Source organism: Aquarana catesbeiana, linkage group LG02 (genome assembly GCF_042186555.1).
Source record: "Aquarana catesbeiana isolate 2022-GZ linkage group LG02, ASM4218655v1, whole genome shotgun sequence".
Taxonomy (NCBI): domain Eukaryota; kingdom Metazoa; phylum Chordata; class Amphibia; order Anura; family Ranidae; genus Aquarana; species Aquarana catesbeiana.
Window position 1 is genome coordinate 558,570,469 of NC_133325.1, and position 12,768 is coordinate 558,583,236.

The following is a 12,768-nucleotide window of genomic DNA, read 5'->3' on the forward strand; positions in this document are numbered from 1 at the left end:
ACTGTTAGAGCTGTACTGACTCAATTGATCAGATTATGGACTTTATGCATTATTTATCACTATTGTGACATTTATTTATCACATTTTGGTTTACAGCGCTGCTTCTTCTATTTTATTTTTTTATTTATTGCAACTAATACTGGTAAAAATTATGAAAGTGGTTGCAAAGGCTACAGGTTTTTTTTTTTTTTTACCTTGACACATTCTCTGCATTAAGGTAAAAAACAAAAAAAAAAAAAAACTCATGTTTTGTTCTGCCCCAGCTCCTCCTAAATACTTACCTGATCCCGATCCAGTGTTGTGCTCGAGAGCAGCAGAGCTGCGATTTCTCTCTTTCTCCTCACTGGCTCAGACACAGCAAAGAGCGCCATTGGCTCCTGCTACTGTCAACCACAGCCTGTGAGGAGATAGCAGGGAGCGGGGCTGAGCCTCACTGTCCGTGTCTATAGACACAGGCTGCATGGCTAGAGATCAAGCCCACAGGTATGCCACAATAGAAAGTGGATTCCTATGGTGGCATATTGAGAAGAGGAAGAGCCAGGAGTGCCGATGGGGGACCCGAGATGGAGGAGGACTGGATTGCAAGAGCAGGCAAGCATAAACTCCATCTTGTAATAAGAGATGCATAGTCAAATACCACTCTTTTATACCTTTGCTAACCTCAACACTCCAGTCCTGGAGTAACTTAAAAAAGTCAACATATAAACGCAATTAAAAATCACTTTCTGTTCAAACTACAGAATTTTTAGGATTATTCAATTTTCCCCTGTGACTTGCGGGTTTATCAGTATTATGTTGAAAAAAAACTAGACTGGATTTCTTGCTGCATCAAGTATACAAACCAAATAGTATACAAACCAAATAGGACCAAAGAATTTAAGAAATGCCTAAACTTTTTTTTTTTAAAATATACATTTGCCCAAATTCCTCAGATGAGTTTACAGCATGATATGTTTCTAGAAATCTCAGTTGTTATGGATACCCACAGATGCCCTAGATTCCACCTTAAGCTTTACTGAAATCTTTCAGTCCCCAAAAGGATACTGCCAGGTATGCAGGTAAACGGATTCTAACCTTCCATTACCAAGTCTATTTTCACACTGCATATTCCCCTGCAGGATATAACAATTCCTCTTGGTGGTCACTCCATAATCATGCGGGAGTTACTAGAACTATTGGGCTGTCAAAGGCTCTCAACAAGAATCCTTGGCTTCAATAAATCTACTCTAAACCTAATTTAGTTAGCTGAAACACAATTCATAAGGCTGTCTAAATTGTTTATTCCCACTTTCACTTCTTCCCCATTACCAAGGTCTTCTCTGACCGAATAATATTCTGTCAGCAGGTTTTGAGTATGTGTTGATGCATTTGACACACTTCTGAGATCATTATAATTAATTGACAGGTCCATTTGGCCAGTCAACTTCCTTTTGACTGGCTTTGAGCTGGTCTTGCATTTCCACATATGCAAATCCCATTACTGCTTATTCCACAATTATGCTCTTCCATACATCCTCTTACAATACTAGACTGCAATGCTTAATATTAATTAGAATGTAGAACATAACTGTAAATATTTCATTATGTTCAGAAATTACAAAAAAAATAGCGTTTTGTATTTCTTTACAGGTGGATAAATCTGGATTTACAGCAAGAGCATCAGGGATCTACTGTAGAGCTGTTTGTGCAAAATGAAACCCTACTAGCAGAGAGATCAAATTATGCACATTGCTGAATGACTTCGAAGATAGCCAGAGGAGAGACCTTATGGTTTATTCACTCTGCTAACATAAATATAGCAAAATGTCTATAGCATACTCTTTTAAAAAACTATATGGAGATTGAGATTTTTTTTAACGATTATTACAAAAAAAAAAAAAAAAAAAGTTAACGTAAAAAAGATCAAATAAAACTGCCACTTTTTTGTTGTCATCAGTCATTGGGTCAAAGATGTCGAAATCTCCTAAGTCACACCAGTGCATTGCAGTACTTCTGATTTTTGATATCTTGTTTATGTATTCATTACCATTAGAGCCCTTTCACACTGAGGGGCTTCAAAAACGCCTTAGCGCTAATACCGCATTTTTGGGGCGCTAGCCGCAAAATTACCGCAATCCTCCGGACGCTTTAACAGCGTTTTTCAAGCGTTATTGAAGCATGGGCGTCAAAGAACAACCCCACCTCCCTTCACGTAGATGCTCTCTTTTCTGCTTGCATGTTTACCTTTTTGTGAGATCATGTGACTTTTCTACAGCTAAGGGCAGATTATAGGCGCTATTCAGGCGTTTTTACAGCCCTTTCAATTAATTTCAATGGAGAGGGGCGTTTTTGAAGCGCTTTTTTCAACGCCCAAAAGATGCTCCAAAGATGCTGCTTGCAGGACTTTTCTTAACGCCCCGCCAGCGCAACGCCTCAGTGTGAAAAGGTTCAAAGAGATGCATGGGGAGCGTTTTAATAACGCTATTTTTAGCGCTAAAACACAGCAAAAACGCCTCAGTGTGAAAGGGGTCTTAGAGCCATTGTTGACACTGGTGACCATACAATCCCCTGAGGAAGCCATTGTTTGGCGAAACATGTAGGGACGTGATATGCATCAGTGACCACTTCATAGATATGGATACTTTGCCCAGTATTAGATATTATATATATATATATATATATATATATATATATATATATATATATACACACACACACACATATATATATACACACATATATATATATATATATACACACACACACACACACAGTATCTCACAAAAAGTAGTACACCCCTCAATTTTTTGTAAATATTTTATTATAGCTTTTCATGTGACAACACTGAAGAAATTACACTTTTCTACAATGTAAAGTACTGAGTTTAGAGCTTGTATAACAGTGTACATTTGCTGTCCCCTCAAAATAACTCAACACACAGCCATTAATGTCTAAACTGCTGCCAACAAAAGTGAGTACACCCCTAAGTGAAAATGTCCATATTTGGCCCAACTAGCCATTTTCCCACCCCGGTGTCATGTGCCTCGTTAGTGTTACAAGGTCTCAGGTGTGAATGGGGAACAGGTGTTATCACTCTCACTCTCTCATACTGGTCACTAGAAGTTCAACATGGCACCTCATGGCAAAGAACTCTCTGAGGATCTTTATGCTCTATATAAAGATGGCCTAGGCTATAAGAAGATTGCCAAGACCCTGAAACTGAGCTGAAGCACAGTGGCCAAGAGCATACAGTGGTTTACAGGACAGGTTCCACACAGAACAGGCCTCGCTATGGTCAACCAAAGAAGTTGCGTGCACGTGCTCAGCGTCATATCCAGAGGTTGTCTTTGGGAAATAGACATATGAATGCAGCATTGCTGCAGAGGTGGGGGGGGGGGGGTGCCAGCTTGTCAGTGCTCAGACCATCAGCCGTACACTGCATCAAATTGGTTTGCATGGCTTTCATACCAAAAGGAAGCCTCTTCTAAAGATGATGCACAAGAAAGCCTGCAACGTTTGCTGAAGACAAGCAGACCAAGGACATGAATTACTGGAACCATGTCCTGTGGTCTTATGCGACCAAGATAAACGTATTTGATTCAGATGGTGTCAAGCGTGTGTGGTGGCAACCAGGTGAGGAGTACAAAGACAAGTGTGTCTTGCCTACAGTCAAGCATGGTGGGGGAAGTGTCATGGTCTGGGGCTGCATGAGTGCTGCTGGCACTGGGGAGCTACAGTTCATTGAGGGAACCATGAATGCCAACATGTACTGTGACATACTGAAGCAAAGCATTATCTCCTCCCTTCAGAGATTGGGCCGCAGGGCAGTATTCCAACATGATAACAACCCCAAACACACCTTCAAGACAACCACTGCCTTGCCAAAGAAGCTGAGGGTAAAGGTGATGGACTGGCCAAGCATGTCTCCAGACCTAAACCCTATTGAGCATCTGTGGGGCATCCTCAAATGGAAGGTGGAGGAGCGCAAGGTCTCTAACATCCACCAGCTCCCTGATGTCGTCATGGAGGAGTGGAAGAGGACTCCAGTGGCAACCTGTGAAGCTCTGGTGAACTCCATGCCCAAGAGGGTTAAAGCAGTGCTGGAAAATAATGGTGGCCACAAAAAATAGACACTTTTGGCCCAATTTTGACATTTTCACTTAGGGGTGTACTCACTTTTGTTGCCAGCAGTTTACACACTAATGGCTGTGTGTTGAGTTACTTTGAGGGGACAGCAAATTTACACTATTATATAAGCTGTACACTCACTACTTTACATTGTATAATTACATTATATCTTACATTGTGTAACATTAAATAAAATATTAACAAAAATTTGAGGGGTGTACTTACTTTTGTGAGACACGGTGTATATATATATATATATATATATATATATATATATATATATATATATATATATCAGCCCTCACATTTTCCACTTGCGAGTGGAAAATGAGGTCTGGAGAGGAGCTGGGCTGCCTGGGAGCTGGGGGAGGGGGCGAACACTGCTGTCGGGGGGTGGGGGCGAAGTGAATGGGAGCCATTCTCCCAGAAAGAGTGTGGAGGAACAGAGGGGGGCCGTCGGATCATTATAGCGGAAGAGAGCGTGGAGGAAGAGGATATCCAGCTTGATCACAGAGCGGGGTTTACCCACTGTAACAGCTGTACAATACAATTACAATTGCAGTCCATGCGCTGTCACACACAACCCCATCCTCCTGACCCCGCACCTGTGACAGACAGAACACCGGTCCAATGCCAGGGCGTGTTCTGTCTGTCACAGGTGCGGGGTCAGGAGGGCGGGGCTGTGTGTGACGGCGCACGGACTGCAATTGTAATGTAAAGCTGTTACAGCGTGCAATCCCCTCCACGCTCTCTTCCGCTATAATGATCCGGCCGCCCCCTCTGCACAATGGACACAGGGGAGGCTGCACAATGGACACAGGGGAGGCTGCGCAATGGACACAGGGGAGGCTGCGCAATGGACACAGGGGAGGCTGCACAATGGACACAGGGGAGGCTGCAATAAGGGACACAGGTGGAGCTGCACTGGTGAGGCTGCAATAATGGACACAGGAGAGGCTGCAATAATGGGCACAGGAGAGGCTGCAATAATGGGCACAGGAGAGGCTGCAATAATGGGCACAGGAGAGGCTGCAATAATGGGCACAGGAGAGGCTGCAATAATGGGCACAGGAGAGGCTGCAATAATGGGCACAGGAGAGGCTGCAATAATGGGCACAGGAGAGGCTGCAATAATGGGCACAGGAGAGGCTGCAATAATGGACACAGGAGAGGCTGCAATAATGGACACAGGAGAGGCTGCAATAATGGACACAGGAGAGGCTGTAATAATGGACACAGGTGAGGCTGCATGATGGACAGAGATGAGGCTGCATGATGGACACAGGTGAGGCTGCATGATGGACACAGGTGAGGCTGCACTGGTGAGGCTGCAATGATGGACACAGGTGAGGCTGCACTGGTGGGGCTGCAATGATGGACACAGATGAGGCTGCAATGATGGACACGGGTGAGGTTGCATTAGTGGGCACTGGTCATGCTGCATTGATGGGCACGGGTGATAAAGTTGTTAATATTTATTGGTGTAAATAATTCTGCATAAAACATTTAAGTGTAATTTCATGAGAATTTATGAGGGCGTGTATAGGGGCGGGACATGGTAGGGGTTGGGGAGGGCAACTGGTGACGAGTAACTCTTAAGGCCTGGCTAGTAGCTCAGGACTTGAAATTCTGAGCCTTGTGTAATATATATATTATATATATATATATATATATATATATATATATATATATATATATATATATACATACACACACATATATATATATATATATACACACACACACACACACACACACACACACACACATATACACACACACACACACTCTGCTCCTCCTTTTATTTACCATATTTTCTGTAATTTATCGTTGTAATAAAATTTATATTTTTTAAGCAAATATTATACTTCTTTGCATGTGGCACCGCTAAAATCCGTAACAAAATCCCCTTTCTTTGACTGCACACATGGTTTAACTGCATGAATTCTGGGAAAATGTGTGTTTAATGTGCTTTGAGTTAAAGGATAAGTTCACCTTTTGACAAAAGATAATAAATGCACTTTTTTTTTTTTTTTTCCCTGCAAAAATAGTGCATTTATTATTTTTTGTTGCAGGAGCCTGTAAAGCATTGCACCAGTGATCAGCAGACCGCTGATGCCATGCAAGTCTTCTGTGTGCTCATACTTCGTACGAGAAAGCTGATAAACTGACAGGAAGAATCAATGAACTACCACAGCACAGTGGTAGTTTATTGGGAACTACAATCTGACAGCTGTGACCTATGAATAAGTGACAGGGGCGGGCGGAGAAGATGCCCCCCAGTGGTCACAGCGGGGGCCGGTCTTTTCATACTTTCATAACATGTTACACCTTGAATATGGGTGTAACATATGTATGAAAGGTGAACTTATGCTTTAAGCATCCCACTCATTTTGAATTAGGAACTCATTTGAATTTGAACTAGGAAATGCAGCATACCATGGCAAAGATGCAAATTTTGTAAAGCAATCCATCCTCAAAATTAAAATTAGAGACGTTAAGGCTGATGTCATGCTAGCAATCCTTAGGCTGGCGACAACATGCCAACATCAGGATTGCTATTTAAAAGGAAAGTTAACACAACCTGTTTTCAGATGTCACTCCCTTGCTGGGCGGATAAGATAGCCATCGCTGGTGAGAGACATTCTGCAGCATTTCTGTTAGCTACAGAATGACAACTCGCTCATGTGGATAGCGAGAGAGACACATGAAACCAGGTAAATACTTACTCTTTTCTGAGCTAAAATTAGAGAACACCTTCAGTGCTTCTGCTGTGAAAATTGAGGATACAATTTTTCAAAGTGACTGCAGCTATAGAGATGAGGACTTGTTTTAAACCTAACCTATTGTTAGGAATATGTAAATGCTTTAATGTCTATAGCTTGAACACAGGTGTATAAATTACACCTAAATTCTTTATGAATTATCTCATCATCCTTTTTTATTTAATTGTTGAAATGGCACAGATGTATGTATGCATGGCTCACCACATCGGCAGTGCTGAACACATGGCAGTAATGGTGGCTGGTCTGCAGGTCCTTTGTAATATAGGCAAAGGTGCATAAGTCTTCAGGATCCTGAGCCGCACAGGATATGTTTCGAATTTCATGTTCTGCTATTACATTCTGAAAGAGTAAGATTTAAAAGAGTAAATAAAAAGGGAAACAGTATAGTAAAAGGCTTTATACTTCATGTGAAGTATAAAACAGATTAAAAAGGTGTATGTACACAATTACACATACAAAACAATTGGTGTTTCTCTTCATAAACACATAAACAAAACTACCGTTTGGATAAAATAATGTAATTGCGAAAGCCTAGAAGGTCTACTTAGAGGTTCTCACTAAAGTTGCACTTGTTAAAAAGGAGAATCCCAAGTATGGATATTTTTACACTATTGCATATATTATACCAGGGACCCCCCTGGAACACTGTAGAAGGCACCCTACTACAGTGATCTCCACTAGATTCTGGTTCCCGTACCAAGCATCTGCCCTGTTGCAATGTGAACCCTCTAGTTTGTACGAAAATAAGTCAATCAGAATTAAAGTAAAAATAACCTGATTTGATGCATCAATAAACTTGACACCCTTGTAGCTGATGGAAAGAGTGATTCTTGGAGTTTTTTTCATCTGCTCCGTGGACTTCTACAAACAGATAATACAGATACATTACATTCTGTTGTACTCTATTTTAATGCACACTCACTTTAAAGAAAGTACAAGAACTCACCCTCATTTTGGCACAGGCATCTTGGGTGGACTCTGTCCCTCTTAAATCTTTGATAAGCATTGATCCTAAATACTGACATACAAACAGGTAATTTTATAAAACAAAAGTACAGAGAAGCACATTTACAACTTTTAAATTTGTATATGTTGCAATATTTAAAAAAACAAAAAAACAACAGGCAGGCAATACTTTTAACCTAATGTTTCAAACCTTATTAAAAATACTCACACTGGCTTCATAACTGCAGGACTCAAAAATGAGCTTTTCCGGTTGGTGCTGCCAGTTCTGTAGTGGTGCATATGAGGTGGCTGAATTTGGAGGTCTTAATGTTAACCTAGATTCATCCTATAAAAAAAACAATACCAAATATCAAAACATAACAAATTTAGAATATATATTATTAATAAACTTGAAATCTTTAAAAGGACACAATAATCCACACATCCTAAAGTCTCACGAACAAGTAAATCCTAACTGCTGATCTACTCCCATTGCTGCCCATCATCTACTCCCCTGCCAGCAGCCCAATTTGTAGTCATTCCTGTTTGCTCAAGCTAAGCTCTTTTACTCCCTCCCCCCTCTGCTGTAACAACATGCATCAGGTGCACTGATGTCATCAGCAAAGGTCCAATGCTACAGAGTAAACAGAGGAGATTCCCACAGCTTGTATCCTGGCTGACACACCCCCAGCCCTATCTCAGGCAAGCACCTGGCGAATGACAAATGCCATCAATACAAACTCCTTACCCATTTGTGTCCATAAAAGCAACATGGTTGAAAAGTGGAGGGGTGAGGGTTGACGACAATTCAGTGGGGGGTTTAAATCAAGCTATGCACTGCAGAGACTTCCTCTTAAAAGGCCAACTACCCTTTCATTTATAAATAAACATTTTTAACCAAAATAAAGTGCATAACAAATACCTTTCCAGTTCAATCTACAGCCAATAACATTCTCTAAAACTGGCGGTAAATTCGAACATGGCTTATTTGTACTGTATTTCATTTTGCAAACCCCCCCCCCCCAGTGTAATTTTCTGCTCCAGTGATCGGTTCAATGGTGTTCACAACAGTTTTCGCTTATTAGGACATTGCAAATGATCATCTGACTATAGCAAGAAACCCACTCAGCACTCAAAGTAGGTAGTAGCTACAGTAAACAGGAAGTGATTGCAATCCACATAATATATATGTTCCAATACAAACAGCTACAGGCAACACTGTAATATTCTTAAATGCTTGTAATGAATACAACTGACCAGGCAATGATTGCTTTTTTCCACAGAAAAAGTGGAGTTTAAATTTAAACAATACTGTTTCTTAAAGATGAAGTCTCATGAGCAATGAAATCTAAACTGCAGGTCCAGTGATTATTGTGGAAATACTAATGTGTACTTGTGTAGATGCTGTATGATTGTACAGTAAATCCATTCTTCCTCTCTCCCATTATTACCAGTCAGCTCTTCCCCTGCCAAAAGGCCCAATATATAGGTTTTACAGCAGAATTTTGTTGAAAATGCCCCCTCTACTGTGAATGTTTGTTTTCACTAGAAAAAAAAAGCATCCTGACATGCAACCCTGAAAGTACAGCTCAGCTCAAGCAAAACTCAGTTGCTTCCGCCCCCTCTGCCAAGAGTGCACCTATAGTTCTGGCACTGTGTATCTTTTCCATCACATGCCTGATGAAGGGGTCCTGCGTGGCTCTGAAACGTTACATTTTCTTATCAGTGATGTGATCATCCTTCAATAAAATGTTTGGACTCAATCTGAAGATCCATGGAGTGCTGGCAAATATCTTCACTGTGCCATGCAAGATCCAGTCTCCAGCTGGTGGTTGCTGCATCACAAAATGTTCCAGAGCATTTTCCAGGAATGTGTGCAATGAGAATATTGATGGTTATCTTTTCCAGGCAGTCATGCTGACACACTCCCTCCACCTGCATGCTTTCAAACAAAACAAATTAGCTATTCTTCTCCTTGTGAGCAGCATGGTCAGACAGCAGTGGGAGACACACTGTCGACCATGCTAGATCATCATCTGTAGCATCAAAACAGGACAAAGTGCTGCATGTGCCAAGTGTTCTTGGAGACAGGAAGAACTAAAGATTTGTTTGGTGAGGCTTCTTTAACCGCCCAGCCTGTCACAGTGATTATGGTCTACTACTGATAGAGTGATCTCTTCCTCTGTTGCTGTTCTGGGTGTCAGAGGCTTTGTGCAACAGTTGCACAAAGACAGTAACCCATCACAGCATCAAACACTAACACTAAACACTATCTCTAATCAATAACCACCTTTATTTTATTTACTTGCTCATCAATGGGCCACCTTTACATACAAAAAATTCAAATGAGCATGAAAACTGTGCTAGCATACATGCTTGTAAGCAGCAAAAGCTAAAAAGAAAAAAAAAATAACACAAGTGTAAAACTGCTAATATTGCATATTTTAGGAAACCATTAATCCTGACTTTCAGATGGTCCAACAAGAGCAATAACAAATTACACAATTACAAGGACACAAACAATGGCATTCTTTTTAAGGTGTTACGCGAGAGGAAGACACAGAGAACACAAATGCAAGTACATCTGATGCACATAAAAAAATAGGATAGCTTACCTGTAAAATCCTTTTCTTTTTTGTACATCACGGGACACAGAACCACAGTATTTACTGATGGGTTATATAGGCACCACTAGGTGATGGACACTGGCACACCCTAGACAGAAAGTTTAGCCCCCTGTATAACCCCTCCCCTTACTGGGAGAACCTCAGTTTTGTAGCAAAGCAATATATGTGTATTAGAAAAAGGGAGAGACCTCTGTGTCCGTGATGTACTCGAAGAAAAGGATTTTACAAGTAAGCTGTTATAAAAATCCTATTTTCTTTTTTGTACATCACGGGACACAGAGCCACAGTATTTGCTGATTGGATGACCCAGAGCAAGCTATCTGAGGGGAGGGAGATACAACAAAAGTAGGGTGCAATCAGACCTGAGGACCTTGTACCGCTGCCTGCAGCACACTGCGCCCAAAGGTGATGATATCCTCATGTCTTCTCACATCCACCTGATAGAATCTGGTGAATGTATGGACTGAAGACCACGTTGCGGCCTTGCAGATTTGAGTCATGGAGGCCTGGTGATGCACTGCCCATGAAGCACTAACAGCCTTGGGTGGAGTGCGCTTTGATTTGAAAAGGTGGAACTTTCCTCTTCAAAACATAAGCTTGAACAATTACCTGTCAAATCCACTTAGCAATGCTAGATTTTGACGTTGCCTGTCCTTTTTTAGGACCTTCAGGCAACATAAACAAATCATCTGTTTTGCAAATCTAAGCAGTCGCTTCCAAATTTTGACTGCTCTCACTACATCTAGAGAATGTAGTGACTTTTCTTCCGTAGAACAGGGATCTGGAAAAAATGAAGGCAGAACAATATCCTGGTTTAGGTGAAAACCTGAAACCACCTTCGGTAGAAAGCTAGGATGAGGACGCAATACTACTCTATCCTTATGAATAATTAAATATGACTCTTTACAAGAAAGAGCCGCCAATTCTGATACCCTTCTTGCAGAAGACACCAGAAAAATTAGCTTCCTTGTCAAAAGGACCAAGGGAATATGTCGTATAGGCTCAAAAGGCTGTCTCTGTAATGCCGACAGAACTAAATTCAAGTCCCAGGGGTTCAGGGGAGCTCTAACCGGTGGATTAGGCCGCATTACCCCCTGTATAAAGCTTCGGACTAAAGAATGCGAAGCAAGTGGACGTTAAAACAATGTCGACAAGGCCGAGACCTAGCCCTTGATAGTACTTAAGGCCAGCTTCATCTCTAACCCCATTTGCAGAAAAGCAAGGATTCTCTCTATGGCATACTTTCTGGAATGCCAACCCCTGGATTCACACCAGGAGACATATGCCTTCCAGACTATATAATAAATGCCTCTGTAAGCTGGCTCCCTTGCATTAATCAAGGTAGAAATTACTGAGCCTGAAAGCCCACGACTCTTCAGAATGTGGGTTTAAATAGCCAAACCGTTAAATTTAGCGTTTGTAAGGTAGGACGGAACACTGGTCCTTGCGATAACAGGTCTGGATGTGGTGGTAGGGTCCATGGGTCCACTATTTCTGCATACCAAGATCTTCTGGGCTACTAGAAGCACCGACTACTTTTCCTGCTTGATCCTGCAAAGAAGTCATGGTAGCAGCAACAGAATAGGAGGGAATGCATAAATCAGTGAGAACTGATCCCACGGAGTCACCAGCGCATCCTGCGAAGAAGTCGTGGTGTCTTATAGACTTCTTTCGTTCCTGGGGTTGACTGAGTTTTACCTCTTCAACCTGACGGTGGAGGCCGATGCCCCTGGCATTGGAGAAAGAGCCCGTTTAAATGAGGGACGTTTACTCCTTTTCTTAACTGGCAAAAGGGTACTTTTCCCACTTGAGATTTTTTGGATATATTTGTCCAAATCCTCCCCAAGCAGCCTTACACCACGGAAGGGAAAACCAGCTAGGAGCTTTTTGCATGGCGTTTCGGCTGACCAATTTTTCAACCATAAGATTCTACGCATATGCACCAACCCAAGCATAAGGCGAGAGGTCTGAAGGATAGAATCTCTGATTGCGTCAACTGCAAAACACAAAGCCATTGGCAGGTTGGCTAACTCCTGGGCCTGCTGTTCAGGGAAAACCTTGAGCACCTGCTTCAAGTGGTCTCTCAAGGATTGACATACCCCAATTGCCGCCACTGCAGGAAAAAATGTTTTTTAAAAGGAATCCCAATTTTTTTATCGGTTGGATCCCTAAGCATTTTAGCGTTGTCAACAGGACAAATCAGACATTTATTCTCAGAGGATATAGCGGCGTCAATTGCCGGTATACCCCACATCTTTTGAATTTTTCCTCCATTGGATAAAAGTGTTGAAAACTTTTTAGGA

At 41.7% G+C, this 12,768-nt stretch overlaps 1 protein-coding gene across 5 annotated transcripts in view; it reads right to left on the bottom strand.

Moving 5' to 3' along the window:
* The window catches only part of ANKS1A (ankyrin repeat and sterile alpha motif domain containing 1A), a 175,226-nt gene that overhangs the window by 22,923 nt on the left and 139,535 nt on the right, over nucleotides 1-12,768 (bottom strand). For all 5 annotated transcript variants that reach the window (XM_073616016.1, XM_073616015.1, XM_073616019.1 and 2 more), the window contains 4 exons: nucleotides 8,068-8,184; nucleotides 7,840-7,911; nucleotides 7,668-7,754; nucleotides 7,095-7,232 (listed from right to left, as the gene is read on the bottom strand). In XM_073616016.1, coding sequence (XP_073472117.1) covers nucleotides 7,095-7,232; nucleotides 7,668-7,754; nucleotides 7,840-7,911; nucleotides 8,068-8,184 — 414 coding nt within the window. The remainder of the gene's footprint in view (nucleotides 1-7,094; nucleotides 7,233-7,667; nucleotides 7,755-7,839; nucleotides 7,912-8,067; nucleotides 8,185-12,768) is intronic.